At 40.9% G+C, this 20,125-nt stretch overlaps 1 protein-coding gene across 2 annotated transcripts; it reads left to right on the top strand.

The window, feature by feature from the left end:
* The first annotated feature begins 1,113 nt into the window (after window positions 1-1,113).
* Window positions 1,114-15,251, top strand: Gasp (Chitin binding Peritrophin-A domain-containing protein Gasp). 2 transcript variants are annotated; one of them, XM_017082386.4, is made up of 5 exons: window positions 1,114-1,306; window positions 7,070-7,279; window positions 7,810-7,998; window positions 8,062-8,272; window positions 14,325-15,251. In XM_017082386.4, the coding sequence occupies exons 1-5, from the start codon at window positions 1,264-1,266 to the stop codon at window positions 14,377-14,379; spliced, it is 708 nt and encodes a 235-aa protein (XP_016937875.1). In that variant the 5' UTR covers window positions 1,114-1,263; the 3' UTR covers window positions 14,380-15,251. The 2 variants fall into 2 exon arrangements, with proteins under 2 accessions (XP_016937875.1, XP_016937874.1); XM_017082385.4 differs by lacking the exon at window positions 14,325-15,251 and adding an exon at window positions 8,802-9,491.
* Window positions 15,252-20,125: the final 4,874 nt, after the last annotated feature.

Here is a 20,125-nt window from a genome sequence, read left to right as displayed (position 1 = left end):
GGCTAAATGGCTCTCGACGTTTGTTTATTTTCATTTGCTCGGCGGGGCGCGGAGATGGATGCATAATTCGAGTTGCATTGCCGGCCACCGGTTGACCATCGCATTAGGAAATCATGCTAATGGAGTTGATTAAATTTAAGCTGTGTATGAGTTTTGCTTGCAACAGCCACCACGGCGTATACGCAATTTCTACATTAGCCATAAAAAGTTACTTTTGGTAAACGTATGATCAGAAATAAGTCAATGCACTGATTAGCAAATATGTATTTATCGAAATATTATCGGAAAAAACTAGATAAATTAGCCAATCTTGGAATAAAAATCGCTTATCGACCACTATATATTCAATTAATATGATAAAAATAATCACGGATATAAATGACTCACTTGACAAACTGGCAAAGTTCAGCCATAAAGCGAAGTATCTTCTAGTTTGTAGGAAGCAGAGGCAACTCTGTCAGCTAGAAAATAATTAGATATAGATAAATAATTTAGAGTGCCATGTGAAGTAGAGCTCGCATGACTCATCGCGAGAAAAGGTGAAGTTCAGCCATGAATACAGCGACATATCTTACGGATTGCAATATGCCGTGCCCTCAGCCGTGATTAGTTGCAGATACAAATTGAATGCTAGTTGCCCACACTCACACTCACACTCGCATTTACAGTGCTCTGAACTTTTTCAGGCGAATTCCATTTGCAACCCCCACCTTAAAAAAGTACATAAAAAATAATAAAGAAAACGAAAAAATGCAAAGCGCAGGCAGCCGGAGTAAAAAAGAAGTGAAAAAGATCAATTGACAAATGGTTTGGGCCACAAAACAATAGACGTCGGCGTCGACGCTGCCAGCGGCAGCGCGGTCGGCGTCGCTGCCTGCATACAAAACAGGTAAGTTGAGGCAAGCATAGGTGGAAAAAGGCCAGAGAGAGTGAAGGAGAGAGGTTCGGCCACGTAGCGAGCGAAAAGCTGGCTGCTACGAATACCGTTGCAATGCCGCTGCCGCTGCCCGCAGCGACGCAGGCGCAGGCGGAGATGCCGACGCCGACGCCAGCGGCGACGCTGACGTCTGGATTGTTCGCGACGTTGCGCATGCGCAGCGGTATAAAAAGCTACCGCTCCACCAGAAACCACACACATTTCAAGTCGTCGGTGCCAGTGGAGCGCAGATTCAGTTAAACAGTTTTCAGTCTCAGTTTTTTCAAGTGCGGTTCCGTCGGTTTAAGTCCCGATCCCAACTAAATACAAATAACTACACTCGCAAAATGAAGAAGTTTTTCGTGGTGTTTGTGGCATTATTCGGAGCCGGTATGTATCTTTAGCTAGCTAAGTGAAATGAACAGCGGCGAGTGGAAAATGCTTTTCCGCTTGCGCAACATGAAGGACACTTGAGTGCTGAAAATCAGTGTGCAAAAATCGAGAGTGTGCTTGTGCAACGACGGGTAAATCAACTATCACTGCTCCACTTTTACCAGCGATCCAAAAAGAAACGAAATCTAGCAGGGAAAAGCGAAAACGAAATCGAAATCGAAAACGAAAAGCGAGACCGAGCAGAGGGAAATGTAATTGAGCAAGTCCCAGCCCAGCCCGAGTTTTCCACGCAGATACACAGATACAGTTACGCTGCGCAGTATCTGTATCCATGCATCTACGAATCTCTGCATCTATTGGCCTGGCTCGGTTCGATTTCATTACCTCATCGAAGCCGCCTTAAAAGCTGGGAGAGGTTACAACAGCGACGATCGTCTGGCTCCGCTGCAGCTCGATTGCGAAATCGGTCTCGGTGTTGTAAGCGATATTTAGATTCGGGCTGCATTAGATAACCAGCGGAAAAAGCCTCGGATTCCTGGCTTTAATTTCGCACACTCCACTGGGGTGTGGCCGAGTCGAGATACGCCAATTCTGACATTGACATTGAAAAGCTCTTTAGATAGCCGCCTCCAAAGATGCCTAATGGGCGAGATACAACTGGGCTAGGCTCAGGAATTTTAACTACGCAACCACTCGGCCGCTCCCAAAATCGCAAAATCCCCAATCCAAATCTAAAGCCGTTCGCTTTTTGGTTATTCAACCTAAAACATTTGCGAATTGCGTGCCATGCATTTTTTCTGCCAAGTCGTGCATGGCCGTAAAAAGCAATTTCGCTGCTCAATTTTAATTACCAGCAATTGCCAAGTTATTAAACTTAACAACGGGCCGAAACATAAATGCTTTAATGGGCCCATTTTGATGAAAACCCGCCGTGCATTGTCAAGTTCAAGTTGCCATTAATTATGCAACGGCACTTGCCAGTTCAACTGCTCACTTGCTCGCTTGTTCGACTTTAAGGCCCCGACTTCCCTTTAAATGGGGGTCGAAAGTGTTACAGCCAGCCTGCTAATCACGGCGATAAACAATTTAAGCGGGCCAAAGATTTCCGAAAAACGAGAGCGCACACAATAAATTTCCGCATTTGACTCTTGATTATATTTTTCCCTTCTTGCGGTTCCGTATCGAAAACTAACACCAACCGCAGCTGCAAAAAAGAATGTGGCCAAAGACAAACAAAATAAATTTTGCCATTTTTCTATTTTGCCATTGCCACACAGGCAGCAGCAAGTCACGCTTGAAAACTTTTTATTTTGTGGCAACAAAATCAAATGAAAAGGGCCGCCGCAGCCGACATGCAACTGGGTGTGCCGAATTCTATAGGTTGCATTAGGCCAACACACACGCGCCGGGCTATCTATGCTGATTTATGGCCAACAGCGGGGAGGGCCGAAATACGGCGCTGTTAAAACTCAATTTGCATGCCACTTTTGGCGGCGACCGCGGAGCATTGAAAATCAATTTTTCTCAAAAGCGCCAGCGTCGATGCGTTAAATTTGAAAAAGTCGTATCTATTCAGCGGTAAATACATGAATTGCGACTAAGTCGCCTTCTTGGGCCATCGGATTTATTGCTCGATCTGTGACGAGTCGAAACTATTTGGGATTTCAGCAACCAAAGTCATAGAAACAATTCAAAACAAAAAAAAAATTTGTGGGATATCAAAATATTTCAACTAAAGTACGGGCAAACAAAACTTAACTTAGATTATATTGTTAGTTTTTATTAAGCAAAGGTTTTTTTGCCAGTCTGGATAATTGTTTTTCAGAAAATTCCTATTCAATTAAAATTAATTTCACAGATTAAAACTTTTGGGTATTAAAATTGAATTCAGTTTCCCTTCTTAAATCCGAAGTATTATCGAATCGGTCGTCAAATAATATCAGAATTCTGCGCACTTCCCAGCCAACAACCGTCGGGCAATAGACAAACAATGGACGAAACAATTCAAACGCAGATTAACCCACATACGGACGGGCCGCCAACAATGTGGGCAAATATTTAAATATCATTACGATGTTGTCGGCGCACCGTATGCAAAAACAGTTTTTGGAAGACGGCAACATTTAGCGGAAATGCTCGAGTGCTGTTGTTGCCGGGTAAATACCTAACGGGCCAAAGGCTCCCCAACGAAACGTGCTTAAATGTCAGCAATTTTCTTGATTTATACGGCGGCGATGTCTTGCCAGACAAGAAGACAAACAGCGATAAAAATAACACCACACTATGCCGGGCGGAGTGGAGTTACAGCCCGGCAAATGATAGATACACACTCGAGCTGTCGAGGGCCTCAAAAGAGGCAACCTGCGATTGCGATTGGGATTGGGATTGGGATGGTGATTGCAACCGCAGGAGCTGGCGGCGATTATGGGTCCTAGTCCGTGTCCTGGCCCAGGTCCTTCATAATGCCGCTGAGTTTGTTTGCTGGCATGCCAAATGCTAATGCCCCGCCCCTCTGCGGGGTTCATTGCTCTGATACTGGTATTTATGGGCTGACAACTGAGTTGGCCGCATGCAACGGGGATTTGTCATCATTTGTCATGAAACGATACGGCTGTCTTCCCTTCGAAGCGACCCAAAGATGTTGTCCGGGAAAAAGATACTCTTCCCGATGCGTATCGCTCGCATCTAATTACTGAACACGGCTATGAATTATTGAAAAACGCACGGTCAATTTGCAATTTTGCTAACGCATTCATTTGTTAATTTTAAATTATGAATTCATTTGCATCTTGACAGTGTCTGTCATTTAAGCAAAGCATAAATTAATTTCATTAAATCGAGCTCCATAGAGCTTGTAATTTGCGCCGCACCAGTGTTGTGTGCATTTTTGGTTAATTAAATGATTATGTTAATGGACGAGCGGATGTACGAATGATAAACAGCGACTGGGGGTCAGCCAGTGCCAATGGTGTGCAATCAACCAACAAGACCAACACAAATGTCGGTTTAACTGTTAAAATGTCAATAAAAATGTATTATTTAAATGCACATAAACAGCGACACCCATCCGCATTGTTTGCGCCAAAGGAGCAAAAAATGTAATTAAGCGCTCCGCGCTGATAGATAAACCAATTATGGCCGAACAGTAAATTAAATAGCATGCCACACCAGGCAATCAGTCTAACTAGCTTATAAATAATTCGCTGGCTCACGTGGTCGCTGCAGATTGTGCCATATATAGTGGAGCACACACATAAATACACAGTGTGCTGCATTGGCATGCCGGTCAAACTATTTATTTCCAAGGTGCGCCGGGCGGCACCGTCGAGAACAAAAGACAGTTCGGTTGCCAGACTTCAGAGTGGGTTAGTAGTTAGTCTAGAATCTGGCCGAACCGGTTCTCGGCGAGAATGTGGGCTAGCCGGGCTTTTGGCTTTCATTTTCGTTCGTCTTGCGGTCTGCTCGAAGCTAATTTAGCCGTTATGTCATGTCAACAGAATCTCAGCTCTTGTTAGATAATGGCTAAAGTAGCGCGTGATATGGTTAGATGCTATCGCTTTCAGCAGAATTCCAACAGAATGCTAAGTATGTGAGTCACTTTTCGGGTTGGACATAATGGCTTGTTTTTCAAAATGCTATTAAGAATGATATCCAACAATTCTCTTGAAATCGAAATGTTGATCAAAGCCACTTAACCCTTTTTTTACTACGTTACATTTTTAATTTAATATGACACTTGGGAAACATACTTAAAGGATTGGTATCAGAAAAAAACAAAGTCATAAAAAATGTGTTAAGCACACCTTTTATGATAGTTTTCCTGCCTGCTTGCCGCAACATTAGGCTTGGCAATATATTGCGCATACGCACTGTGCGCCAGGTGTCTCAGTAATTGCTTAGAAAACATGTGGCCGGAAGCACACACAGCTGTAAGTGCACAATCATCGCCCGGGGCATGTGTGTGTGCGAAGGCATTAGGACTGCGGTCCATTCCTGCGGCTGTTGCAGAAAACAACTGCCACATTGCACTCTTTCCGCACAGTGGCAGGTGAAACAAAGGTATTGTGGCGGAATGGGAAGGCTACTTGGCTACTGGCTCAGTGAATACCTGGCTAAGTGCTCGCCAATGGCCGTCCTCGAACCATGAAACGCCCGGCTAATTGATGTCGCTGACTAATCTTACCAGACTCCCATAACAAGCGGCGATCAATTAGAATTCCTTGGGTTTAAAAATTATAACAAACGCGCCAGCTGCATTATTAAATTCAAATTTGTATTGAGGCTGCGATCAAACTGCGTAATTAACAAAATTACAATAAACAAATGCGAAACGCAAAACGTACAGCGAGTAAACAATCAATGTTTTTTTGCGAATCGGAACTGGCTAAATGACTGCCTAAGCCAATCATATATGTGTGGCAAAAATAAATACGCAGCGAAAATAACAGTTTTTAATTAAAGTCAGCAAATAATTTTATGGATGCCACAGTTTTGATTTATTCGAGTCTCTTTCGCGAGCGTGGCAACTGCGTAAATGTAAAATTTGATATTTGATTAGTTTACACACACAAAATGAAAATTGCATGTTGTTTATGCAGGCCAGCGAATCAGTTGATTTTTCTATGTTTTCATTCAATTGTTGCATTCATGCGGTTTCCCAGGCGCTTTGCACCTGCTTTTGTGGCGCCCAACGTGGGGCCGTCCGCGAGCCTTTTGGCGCCCAACGTGGGGCCTGACCCCGGACTTAGCCCGCGGCTTAGGCAATTGATGCGCACTTTTGATTGAACAGTGAGCACTGAACATTGAACATTGGAAATGAAACGTGACCGCAACTCTGCGGCTTTGCAATTAGATTATCACACACCCACATGGACCCTCCATGGGGGGCTAAATTCTTTTCAATGCCAGACTGCACGTGGGTAATTATTTTTTGACTGCTGCCATTTGATTTTCCACGCCAAATATATAGAAAATGCCGGCAAATACCGCATTAGTTAGTTGTACAAATGCAATTTAGTTCGTTACGCCCTGCGGTTGCATTGAGCTCAGCTTCCACAAAAACAGACGAGTGCAGATGGTGCAGATGGGAAAGGAGAAGGTTGGGGGAGGGGATAAGTCCTTGGTGGCGCATTTCAGGTGCTTCAACTCTCTGTCACAGGGTTCGGTGTAATTCCATACCCAAAAACGAGGGAGAGAAAAAACACCGCACGAAACAAAAGTAAATGCAGTTGGCCCTGAGCTGTCAGCGATCCGTGTGTGTCTGCGACTGCTGAAAGTTGCCTTCGAGATTTATTGGCAACCGTCGTCTCTCTGTCAGACATCAGACTTTTTAAAGTGAATGCCTTTTGGGCCAGATGACAAATGGCCATGCCCAGCGTCATCATCGTCGAGCGCGCCTTGCCATCATAATGATAATAAGCATCTTGGATACGTGTGTATCTGCATCTGCTTGGCTTGCGCAATCGTTGGGATTCCTTATTTCGTCTGTGACTCTTCTTGGAATGACTTTTTGGGTTCATTGGTAACTCACATTTTCGGACAACAATGAAAAGGGGAAGGCCACGTGCCGAACGTTAGATAACATAAAAAAGATTCGCTATTGTGAAAAGTGTACCAACATTTTCTATTAAGCTGCAACATTTAAAATTCAAAACCAAGCACACAGAAATTTGTACACTGATTTCAAGCGGACTAAGTTATTTAGCTAGATCCAATTTACAACTTTATCATATTCATAATCAAATTCTATCTCTGTTGCAGCTGTGGCCCAAAGTAGCTTTAAGTGTCCCGATGACTTTGGATTCTATCCACACGACACGTCCTGCGACAAATACTGGAAGTGCGACAACGGCGTTGCCGAGCTGAAGACCTGCGGCAACGGTCTGGCCTTCGATGCCACAGACTCCAAATACCTCACCGAGAACTGCGACTATCTGCACAACGTGGATTGCGGCGATCGCACAGAGCTGGGTAAGTTGTCAATTAAATAAGGGAAAACAAACGTTGAAAATAACATTGAAAAATTCATTAAATGGCGAAAAAAAAGACTTGTACTATAAAAATACAACTTTTAACGGAATTAATTAAACTTAGTATTCGTAAGCAGTAGAGTTGAAGTAAATTTTGTAATACATAGGAATTTTTAATGTCAGGTCGTATAAGAAATATACTGTTGAAAATATCAATACGAAACTGCACTAATGAGGAATTATATCGGGATAACTAAGACTTAAAACTAATTAATATAAATATTTTACAGTCAAGTTAAGACTTAAAACTGATTAATATAAATATTTCAAAGTCAAGTTAAGACTTAAAACTGATTAATATAAATATTTCAAAGTCAAGTTAAGACTTAAAACTGATTAAAATAAATATTTTAAAGTAAAGTTAAAGCTATTTGTATATTATTCGGGAAGGTATAATGTAAGGTCGTATGACAAATCCAATGTATACCTATGTACATATTTTTTACGATATTATTATTATACTTTGAATAGAACCCCCAATCACCACTCCCCACTGCTCCCGCCTGTACGGCATCTTCCCCGATGAGAACAAGTGCGACGTGTTCTGGAACTGCTGGAACGGCGAGCCCTCCAGATACCAGTGCTCCCCCGGATTGGCTTACGATCGCGATGCTCGCGTGTGCATGTGGGCTGATCAGGTGCCCGAGTGCAAGAACGAAGGTGGGTTTACACACTCTTCAAAGATCAAATGGATCGAATGACTGAATATTTGCCTGATTTCAGAGGTGGCCAACGGATTCTCCTGCCCCGCGGCCGGTGAGCTGGCCAACGCCGGATCCTTCTCGCGCCACGCCCACCCCGAGGACTGCCGCAAGTACTACATCTGCCTGGAGGGCGTGGCTCGCGAATACGGATGCCCCATCGGCACAGTGTTCAAGATCGGAGACAGTGATGGCACTGGCAACTGCGAGGATCCCGAGGATGTTCCCGGATGGTAAGTTGAAATTTATATGCGATTTATCCCTAGGCCGGCACCTTTTTGATTTGTCTTGCTTTGCACTCCAAACATTTTAATATTAAATTGAATAGGGTTGCAGGGGGCATCGTGCTTGGTTGAACTTCCCACTTATTATTAGAAAATATTCTCTATTATTCTGAAATAGAATCGAAAATTTCTAACCAATAATTGGTCATTTCTCTATTTGATAATTTTGAAAACCAATCTTCACTCTGATTTACGGGTTAACATGTGTGGTTGCATACTCTTGAAACCCATTCCAAGTGATGAAAAATCTTTGGTTAATTCTGCTTCACCCTCTAAATTTATTTTTTAAGTCTTGGGCAACCCATCCACTTGAGGTTTTCTGCCACGCTTGCACCACTCAGCACCCATCACCACACTCCTCACCCTCTAAACTTTCACTGTCCACTGTCTGTACTCAACACATACCACATCTCACATATCCATATCTCTGGCCTATTCTGACATATCTCTATATCCTTGGTCCCATTTACAATTACAGCGAAGACTACTACGGCGATCTGGATTTGAAGAGCATCCGCAAGAGCGAGCTTCTAGCTGGATTGAACAGTGAAGGTCGCACTAAGGGCGCGCAAAAAACCAAAGCTGCCTCCTCCTCCTCCTCATAAACATAACAACTACAACAAGAACCTACAACTTTAACAACAATAACTAAACAACAACAGCAACTACAACTACAAAACAATACAACAAGATCAATCAACTCAGATCCCCAGTTCCCATCCTGCCAAAAATCCAAACCCTCACATCACAAATCAAATGAAAATCAAAAGAGATAATACTCAGCCTCAAATCGAAATTCGAACCACATCAAAATCTATTTTCCTGCCATTCTCGAACTTCTCAGTTGACTTCTGTTCTGTGTTTCTAATTTATGAATCTATAAATCTCTCTCGTTTCGTCTGAGTCATACTGTTGCTATCTCTTCATGTTTCTGTTTTTCAACAAATTTAAAACATATTGAAATTGCCACGCAAATTAGGCTCCAAGAAAATGACACAAAATTTTGTAAACAAAATATAGAGAACATCGAGGAATGAAAGAAATCGTTCAAAATGAAGCGTAAAATTTAGAGATTTGTACATTTAAGTGATCCTTGTTTATAAGCTTATAATTTTATTTTATACATAAAAAAACGAAAATCAAAAAATATATAAAAAAACAAAACAAACTGGTTCTATTTGTTTCGAAGGTTTTTGGGTGAAACATAATTCATTTTTGTTCAGTTTTTTTAATTGTCTCTTAAGGATCATAGTTATACCCGTTACTCGTAGAGTAAAAGGGTATACTAGATTCGTCGGAAAGTATGTAACAGGCAGAAGGAAGCGTTTCCGACCCCATAAAGTATATATATTCTTGATCAGGATCACTAGCCGAGCCGATCTAGCCATGTCCGTCTGTCCGTCTGTCCGTCTGTCCGTCTGTCCGTCTGACCGTCTGTCCGTCTGTCCGTCTGTCCGTCTGTCTGTCCGGATGAACGCTGAGATCTCGGAAACTATGAGAGCTAGGCTATTAAAATTTGGCGTACAGATTCCTGAGCTTCTTACGCAGCGCAAGTTTGTTTCAGTAGACTGCCACGCCCACTCTAACGCCCACAAACCGCCCAAAACTGTAACCCCTACAGTTTTGATGCTAGACAGAAAATTTTAACTGAAATGTATTGTTCTCATCAATACCTATCGATTGACTTAAAAAAAAGTTTGCCACGCCCATTTAAAAGCCCACAAACCGCGAAAACCTGTGACGCCCACAATTTGCATGCTAGATAAAAAATTTTAACTGAAATGTATTGGTGTCGTCAATACCTATCGATTGATCCAAAAATAAATTTGCCACGCCCACTCTAACGCCCATAGCGCTTAAATCTGTCTACCGCCGGTAGGTGGCGCATTTTAATTTCGCTTTGCTGCTTGCATATCTCCATTTCCCTTTGAGGAACGGGTATCTGATAGTCGAGGTACTCGACTAAAGCGTTCTTCCTTGTTTTTGCTTGATAATAACATTGTCCTACACTTTTAGTGACTTTGTACTGTAACCGCAGTTTAGCCTTCGAATTCTGAAAGTACTCATCAGAACGAGTCAGGACTCGTTTGGGGTTCCTCTAGGTAAGCTCACGATTCGATATAATAGCAATGTTACGATTTTAAGTAAAAATTGGCTATGTCTTAAGGGACAATTGTCATTTTGTGTTCATGTCTTAAAGATTATTTTAGATAGAGACATTTAATATCAAAATACAAAACAAAATAGGAAAACAGTATTTAAGATTTCGGAAATATACCATATTGTAATTAATGTGTTTAAGTACTAACTTCTATGTTCTCATTGCTCTTTTGAGTTTACCGCTTGATAATCACTGTCCTGATATTGCTCTTTTAGATCGATTGTTTCAAAAAATCCTTAAACCGCTGCAATGTCCAAATGTCAGCTAAGCCAGAGGGACGACAAATAAGTTCTGACTCGTTTCGATGAGTACTTTCAGATTTTTAAATCCAAGCTGGGGTTACATTTTTCGTGTTTCATTGTGTAATGAAACATTTTAAGGATATTCTCTATGAATATATCTTAAATGGAACAATTTGATAAACATTCCTTTAAGCCATTTCTAAGAGAGCAGTGGGGTGTATCATAGTTGGGGGAACTCCACTATACGGTTCTTTCGGTTTTTTCCCCTTTGACATCGTTAGAGTCTGTAAATAATAAGTAAACATGAAACTTTGCCAGCCATATTTGCGGCAAATGAAAAGTTGGCTGGCATTTCGAGGCGACCAGGAAGTCTTTGCCTTCGTCGCCGCTGACGTCTTTTCAAATGCACAAGAACTTTGTTAATTATTCATTAGATTCTATAAACAAAAACGCGATACAAAAACTTTAAATGAATTTTCAAATTATCAACACAATTGCAGGCAGAACCAGCAACACGCACACACACTCACAGATTTACTGAGGGGCAAATGGAAGAGGGGGAGGGGAAAGGGGAAAGGGGAAAGGGGAAAGGGGAAAGGGGAAAGGGGCAACCGTGGGCAGTGGCACCTCGATAAAGGTCCTGGTGGGGCTTCAAAAGGGCGGGGCTTCCCTTTGCCCCCTCTAACTCATAAAAGCTGGCAACTTTAACTTTTGCCTCTGTGTGCGAATGTCTCTGGCTGTGTGGGTGAACCTGCGCTTGTGTGCATTTATGGCGCACTGGAAAAAAGTTTTAAAACTAATTAAATAAAAATTATAAAACTATACAAACTCAAGGCACAAGTTGTCGCAAAAGGACATTTTCTGCTCCCCCTGTCTGCGTGTGTGTGTGTGTGGGATGGCTTTGTGTGTGTCGCATAAGCTCTTTTTGGCATAGAAAAGCCGCGTAAAGAGCTCTCGGAATTTTGGGGCAAATATGAGCATAAAGTCGCCTGCATCCATTCAGTTTGATGTTGCTCTTGGCTCAGCTCTTAATGCCACTCGCCACTCCCATTTCCCTGGTCCTCGTCCTTGGTCCTGGGAGCACACCACACCAACCGCTGGATGTCATCTTTTACTTTAATATATTTCGGAATGCTCTCGTTGTGGCTGCGGGCTGGCAGTTAAGTGCAGCAAGTAAGCAATCTTCAATTAAAAGTTGCTGCTTTCCCCACTTCGCCATAAGAATCCTGTGTGTCCTGCTTATGTTTGCGGCTAACAGAGGTTAGCTGTGCAAAAAAGGGACTCAAAACGGATAACGCACGTCGTACATACAAGTGTTTTATAAACAAAAATGATTTGAGTTTAACAAAATTACTCCAGTGTCCAGTGCGAAAGTAATTGCATCACTAGGAGAAAAGTTGGTGGAAACAATTTTGATTAAGAGAGAGGGAGCCTTGGAGTATATTAGAAGAGATATAATATACTCGTTCTTAAGTGTATTACAGTATACCTGTAATGGGAAAAGGACTTTGTAAAAATTTGTTCGATCTTTGAATAGTTTTGATACCAAGAAAAAATTATGTTTTCATTACCGTTTAATAATATTATCTTTGGTGGCATATATATTTTGTCTTTATAATGCTCAAGATCCCTAAAACAAACAGAAAAACAAAGTTTTGGGGCTATTATACATGCTTATTGTACAATAGATATATAATATAACTGCAATAGAAGGGCGACTTTGTAAAGTTTTATTAGATCTGTAAATAATATTAAGACAAAGAAATAATTTTTAGGCATCAACTTTGTTAAAATAGTTATGTTAGCTTTATAATAGTCAAGTTCCCTAGTTTTTTACCTCGTAATACATAGGCCCATTTTACATTCACGAATTAATAACTGGATGGGTAATTGCTCAATCTTTTTGAGGCCTACATTTTTAGAGACCAACTGCTGCTTTTTGTTCTCCGTGCAGAAGTGGCAACTCGGCAGCAGTCACTTGCCAACCGCAGTGCAGATACGAGATGGGGAAACCCTGACGAGGAGACCCTGTGGGCGAGTTGAGTAACGGGATAGTAACTCCTGATGGATAATAGCCGGCGGACTGCTCTGTGAGTCTGTCCGCCTGGCAATGAAATCCTTTTAACATTTTGACTCTAATTAATTTTAATGATGATATAAACGCACAGGCGGAACATAAAACTAGAGAGCAAGCCAAAGTTATGAGCCGGCCACTGCTTGTCAATATATACAGAGTCACAGCCGAGGGATCTGGCTTGGCCAAGAAATCCCCGAAAAGAACGAGAAACGTAAATAAAAGAAAAACAATTTTGGACCACTAAACAAGAGCCATATTTTGCAGCTTAGACCCCCAGCCGACTACCGCCCCTGCCATCATGATCCGCATCTTCATCAGGGCGGCGAATAAGCCGCTACATTTATGGTGCTGACTTCTCAACAAGGACCAAGAGCTGTCCTTGGTTTTTGGTCAATTCCATTTAATTTAATTTAATAGCCTTGCGCTTTTTGTCATTCGCTGCCCAGATCCGCACACACAGCGCGCATTTTATATGAAGACAAGTGTTGAACTACACAGAGAGAAAACAATAAGAGTTAGGAAACCAGTTTATTTATTTTTGACAAGGAAATATAGTTTCATGGAGGAGGTTCTTATGTGTATATTCAAATTATTTTATTTTCCACGTTGGGGAATAGAACCATATTAAAAAAAAATGTTGTAAAGTAAAATAAAGTAAATATTATATATTCATTTAGAGACTTGATATGACTAAACTCTACAAAATTTACTATTATTTTTCTGCTTTACAACTTTTAAAATGTATAAAACTATAACCAATTTGAATAACAATTCTTATGTTATTCTAAATTTTACATATAAAATGTATATAATTTTTTTTAAAAGCTATCCCATTTTTTTCAACATTTTTTATGAGTGTAGCCGATGGTGGAGGATGAGAGGACATGCATGTCCTGGCAGCGAAAGCGTGCCTCGCCTGCTCATCGCCACTGCCATCGCACTTGTCCTTGTTGCCTGCGCTTTAAAGGCAATTTGTTGTTCGCTGATAATGTTGTTATTGCGGCCAGAAGGCAGCCCAACCAGCCAGAGTCTTTTAATCCTTGACGTCCTGTTGCTTTGCTCTGTCTGCTCCTCCCTCGACCTCCCCCGTCCGCGCTATTCCACTTTATCTGGTCAGGCCACAAATCCTGGTGAGCGGCCCGAGCCCTCCCGTCCGCAGTGCTCGTAACAAGATTTTAACAATATTATTTTTAATTACGGTTTTAATAAATATTTCCTTTGTCAATTTACAACACAATCCGAGGCGCTGCTCGGGGCTTAAGCCAGAACCCATGGGGAAACGAAACGGAAGTCGGACGCACAAACATAAAATTCTTTTCGTTACCTAATCAAATTTTGTCGACTTGATAACCATGTACATGCATGCCACAAATTCCTCGGAGCGTGACTGGCAAGAGACAAAGCAATTTAATTAAACAAATCAGAGCCGGGCCAAGGAAACCCCTAAAACGAAATTTCCCTTTGACTGCTATTTAACAAGAATTTTTATTTATTTAATACTTCCGTTTCTGCTTTTTACAGCGAGGATTACTATGGCGATGTAGACCTAAAGGCTCTGAAAAAATTGGGTTTTTAAAAATACACACAGACCTCACAGCACACACACAAAATTTAAGTCACGGCAGTTTGAGGCCTGAAAGTCAATGCAGGAAGGCACGAAGAGAGGCGACAAAAGGAGCCAAGGATGGCGAAGGATCAGAAGGAAACCACAATAACAGTGGGCTTAAAATGCTTGCCACAGATACACTCAGAAAAAACAGAGCCTGGACTTCTTAAAAAAGAATGCTCAATGAATGAAACAATTGGATATATGTATGCTAATTAAAGGTCAATCATACTTTATTTAAGCAGAAAAGCTTTTCAAATATTATAAGGCTTCTGTTCCTAAATAAGTAAAGATACTTACAAATTATATTTACATTGGCCAAGCATGTTCTAAAATTCAAAACTCAAGAACTGTTCTCTTGATTTCTTACAGTGCAAAATCACAGATACACAAGCACACACATACCACAGGCATAAAAAATAAAGTATGCACACAGAATACATAAGAATCGTACAGTTGCTTTTAAAGACTGAGCCCAGAACAACCCCAAAAACCAACGGATGGAGAAATAGTCGAAAGTGCACCACAGCATCTTTAAGTTGAAGTAATAATTAAAGAACCAATTACATTAGCTCCGGATCGAAGCCCTCATGCTTCGCAGGAATTCTGAGAAACCTTTGATGAGAACGCGGCGAATTCCGCGTGTTCCATGGTTACCACAGTGGCCGCAAGTCAAATTTAACTTATTTAACTAAATACTCAAGAAACCACACTCACCCCGCCCACAATGCCCAGACTCTCTAATAACTTCAATGTATTGTACATAAATAGATGCAGTTTAGTATGTAAGTTAACAGCTATGTAAATGCGAAATAAAATGAATCTTTTTGTTTATAATTAAACAGCTTTCGAGGGATTCCAAAAACTTCAGTGAAGTTTCGGTTTTGGAGATTATTGGAATTTATTATCTCCATTATTCATATTTTTTAGAAGAGTTTGCCATATTCTTAAGCGCTATACGTTTGCCCTTTACTATTTATTGATTAGTTTTATTTAGCAAAAAATGATCAAATCTCGCAAATTGCTTTTATAAAATCTCTTGTGGGAGCATCCTTCTTGCTATTATTTTTCACAAGGCTGCGCACATATATTTTAATCAGTTGAGTAGAACTTGGATTTTCATTTGGCTGATATCCAAAAGCTTTGGCCACAATTTACTGGGCATCGAGCTAGCTGGCCGGCTGACCGCAAAACACAACACGCATACGCACTGTTTGCCAAGCAAATAGCAGCAAAATGCCTTAAACCAAAAAACAAGTAAATAAACAAAGCCCTACAAAATATACAAACTCACACAAAATTGATAATTATTGGAGACTCGGTTCGGAGCAGCAGGCTCCTGGCAACAACAATGCAGGCGATGCACACAAAGGACGCGTGGGGGCGGGGCGGGTCAGAGGGCAAGCTCTAACGACGCACAAGTGTAACATTAGCCTATGAAAAGATTGAAAAGCGGCTGCAACAAAAGGGGATGTTGCATGCTGCAACGGGAAGACATGCTGTTGCATGTTAATTGAAATCAATAAGTGGAACACACAGCCACCACCAGCAAATCCCACACCACCCAAAAACCAGCCCAGCGCGCTCCGCCTGGCTATCAATAAGTACACAGTGAGAAACAAGAGCTGCCTTTGCATATAAAATGTGATATATCCCAACGGGGGATCTATACGTTTTGGCCACTCAATCATTAAATATATATCATATATCAACTTTAAAATGCATCATATATCAGCTTCAAAATGTATCATATTGAAACTCTTTAAAAAGTGTACTACAACTTAATATTACGCTTAAGTTATATACTTTTCTCTCTCTGTATTTGTGTGTGTGAGAGTGTGGTCGCAATGGCGGCCGGGCGCCTGAACCAAAAACAACAGCAACAATGGACTACGGCAACAGCAGCAGCAGCAGTACCAAAAACACAATGGTTAGTTATCGAAGTAAATGTGGTAAAGTAAATTATTTGCCCAACGGCTAATGACAATGGCATTGGCAACTACAACAGCAGCAACTCCAGCAACAGCCAATGGCCTTCAGCAGCAACAACATGGCCAACACTCGCATATCCTTTTTATTTATTATTTAGGCAGATGGCAGTTGCATTTTTCCCATTGCCAGCTGCTGCTACATTAGTTGTGGACTCGGCCAGACGTAAATTATGCATTGTTATTTTTAGAATATTTCTTTAGCTAGGTATACCTCTCACAGAGAAAAAATAAAGGCCAACTTCTAAATTCAGGTCAATTCAATAAGAATACTACAATGGCAAAAATCTCTTTAATATTTGCTAAAATGTTTCTAAAGTGCTAGATATTTTTGTGGCCATGAATATGAAATTAAAGTAAATTGAAAAGGTTTAAAACGTAGAATAAGTAACATTTGATCTATAATCAATGTATCGTTTTAAAATAGTTGAAATATGTATTTTCTCTGTATTAATACATGAATATTATCTTATTAAAAGTGAGAAATAAATCGATTTGATTAAAGTTTTCTAAGGAATAGGGTTTTTAAACAGCTTTTTTTTCTGCTCTGCAAGATGGGATTCATTGTTGCCCCGATCCTTGGCCGTCTTGCCGTTTCTAGACCGGCTCTTCCTGGCCAGCGACGTGATGGCAATTACTCCAACTCCGACACCGACTTTGGGCCTCCGGTGCGGCAACAACAACTGCCGCATTGCAGTCGCTTGTAGTTGCTGCTGCAAATGGCTCGTATAACGTGCAAAAACTGCAACAGCAACGGCAACGGCAACTGCAACAACAGAGCAACAGCAACATCAACGGCAATACACGGCAATGGCAGCAAAGAAAATTATGCTTGCAATAACATTTACATACATGTGTGTGCGTCAGTTGGGGTGTGGTGTGTGCCAAATTTATACGCCAATCGTCGCTTGCGGTGGCCAACAAGCCAACAAACAACACAGCAACAAACCGACAGGCTAGAGGTCACATTTTCATTTCAAACATTTTCCCAGCTCAACATCAAAGGCGCCGAATGGAAAGCACAATACGGTCTCGAGAATAAACAGCGCGTGCAGCAGAATGTCGGGCAGGGCAATCAAATTAAGTGCAGTTCGAATGATGGTTATGCATATGAAAAGCATGGCAAAGCCATTCTGAAGTCAATCAATGTTGACCGCAAAGAACTGAAAAACATGGTATTTATGAGAAAAATTAAAAAAGCTTCACCATTACTTATTTCTAAAAATTATCTTTAAAACTATGACTATCTATACTTGTTGCAGATAAAAAACATGGATATTTTCTTGAACTATTTATTTCTTTATAGTCCTAGCATACACAAATTTTAACAGTATTTATTTTTATATCCTTGTTACAATTTCCATCTGGCTGTTATTAAGATCTTGTCAATTCTTGGGAGGTTGCAATGTCTTTATCATTTTTCCCAGACTTTCCCTTTTTCCTGCTCTCTTTTCCGCCTCCAGAAAAGCTTATCGCACTCCTTGCAGGCTCGACTGTCCGAGCCTGGCCATCTTATTCATTGGTCATCACAGCCAGGCCCGCTTGATTCAATAAAAATTGGCTTCCAGTGGCCATTGTTAAGCGGGCCACTAATGCCGCCCAGTCGCCAAGTACTTTTCCGAATAAGTGGCAGCCCAGCAGCTGCAAAAATGGTATACTTGCATCTTGCATGTGCCTTTAATCCACTGCGGCAAAAATGTCACAAAATTGAGACGAGGGGTTTAGATACCATGTCGTATAATGATTTATTATAAATATGATTTAATTCTACCGAAAATTACCTGGGTTTCTCATAATCCCAATGTTTCAAAGGTTTTCTCAAAAATTGAGCCATCTTTTCCTCACAAAAGCTTACCTTCTTCTTAAATAACGATCGTACCAAAAGCGTATTTATAGTTAACTTTTAGTAAAATGATAATTGATTTAGCTTTAGACCTATTTTATTATTTGTTGTTGCTCAAAGTTCTTTGTTGAATTACGTTTACCTTGACGGTTGTTCAAAATGTATGTTTCTTTTACTGCACTATTTTATCTTGTAGTTCCATTATTATTTTCTTTGTTTTGATTTTTGTTTAAAGAAGAAAAAATCGATGGATATGTAAGAAAATCAAATTGTGAAATTCAACCTTCCTTGTATATACTAAATCTACGTTGGCATTCAATCCAAGCTTCAGTTGTAATTGGAATATGTGGTATACTCAATTAAGTTTCGATTTCAGTATTTTACGATTAAAGTAAGAAATTAAAGCAATACCTATGCGTTAAATGCGAATACTCGAGAAAATACACCTACTTTTAGAGAGCGCTTAATAAAAACTTATACTGCAATTTAAAAAAAAAAAACATATAAATTAGTATTATTGTGGGGGTGCCACACAAAAAAGAAGAGCTTTAAAATCACTCTAAGTTGTCATTTTAAGTGTATACAGAAGTTCTGCCTTTAAAAGATAGTCAACTTCTTCAATTAATTTATTGAACTTCTTAGCTTGATATATTGTTGCATACTCTTAGGAACTTACAATTTATATTTAAAACATTAAAGCCATAGTGATTTACGCGTGACCCCGTATATAAATTAAGCAAGCAGAATATATTTGATTAAAATAAATGTTATTGTGTAGTTTTATAAAAGTAGGTTTATCCATACTATTTTGTAATTTTTATAGAGCATAAACAAATTTTTAAAAGGCACCTAATTAATTGCTGGTAAATAAAATAGACACATTTTCCCAAAAGTAGTGTACATTTTTTCAAAGTATTTTTACGTGGGCCCCTTTTCTCGCAGTGCAGTGCCCGGTTTTCCATTTGCCTCTGCGACTCTGCAACTCTGCAAATGCAATGACAATGGCCACGCTCGCCGTTCGGTGTTCAATACGCTCCATGACAACGGCGCCGCGAATCGGGCCCAGACATTGCTTATTTTTATTTGCAGGACGCCAGTGTGCCGAACGCCGGAATGCATAGTCCTGGGAAGGACTAATGCCGGCGGCAGCAACAACAAGCAGCGCGCTCTAACGCCCTTATCCTTGTAACGACTTTGCCGCTGCGCTTTTGCGGTTGACCGCATTTGCTGGGAAAATCTGTTGCTGCCAAAGCATTGGCCACTACCAACTGCTGCTCTTGACCGAGTGGAGCTATAAATATCTGCGATAGCGAAATGCAATTACGTGGCAACAATGAATACAGCGGCAGCGATTGCTCGCCTTGCTTGCTTTTCCCGCTCCTCGCCGCGATTTTCCCAGTTTTCCCCCCATTTTCCCCCCTTTCCTCGTCCTTTCTCAGGACCCACCCCACATCCGGCAATTGACAATGATGATGTGTACGTAGTTTTTTGTCTTCTCCGCCGCAAAAGGGGGTTTCTGGAGGGGGGGCTTGGAATGAGGACATCTGAGCATGGCATTTTTCTACAACATTTTGCTGCATTGTTGGGCGCTTTCTCGCGCTCTGAAGGAGCGATACATTGGCTGCGTTTTGGCGAATTTATGTGCTCCTCATGGAGGGTTCAATGGTGGTCATCATAAAATATTGGAACTGACATCGAACGCAAGCTAGATACAAAGATACTTTAATGGCTGCGTGCACGCTGCTTATTTCGTGAAGATTTTATATGGGCTAGCCAAAAAACAAGCAATCTAAGCTAGACGAAAGATCTGGAATGTATTTGTTATAAGTTATTCCCTATATCATTATATTTGACTTGTTTTCAAATGCATTTATGGACCTAAACG

Source organism: Drosophila suzukii, chromosome 3 (genome assembly GCF_043229965.1).
Source record: "Drosophila suzukii chromosome 3, CBGP_Dsuzu_IsoJpt1.0, whole genome shotgun sequence".
In the NCBI taxonomy this organism is placed as follows: domain Eukaryota; kingdom Metazoa; phylum Arthropoda; class Insecta; order Diptera; family Drosophilidae; genus Drosophila; species Drosophila suzukii.
Note: the sequence above shows the minus strand (reverse complement) of the source record. Positions and strands in the feature narration are given on the sequence as shown.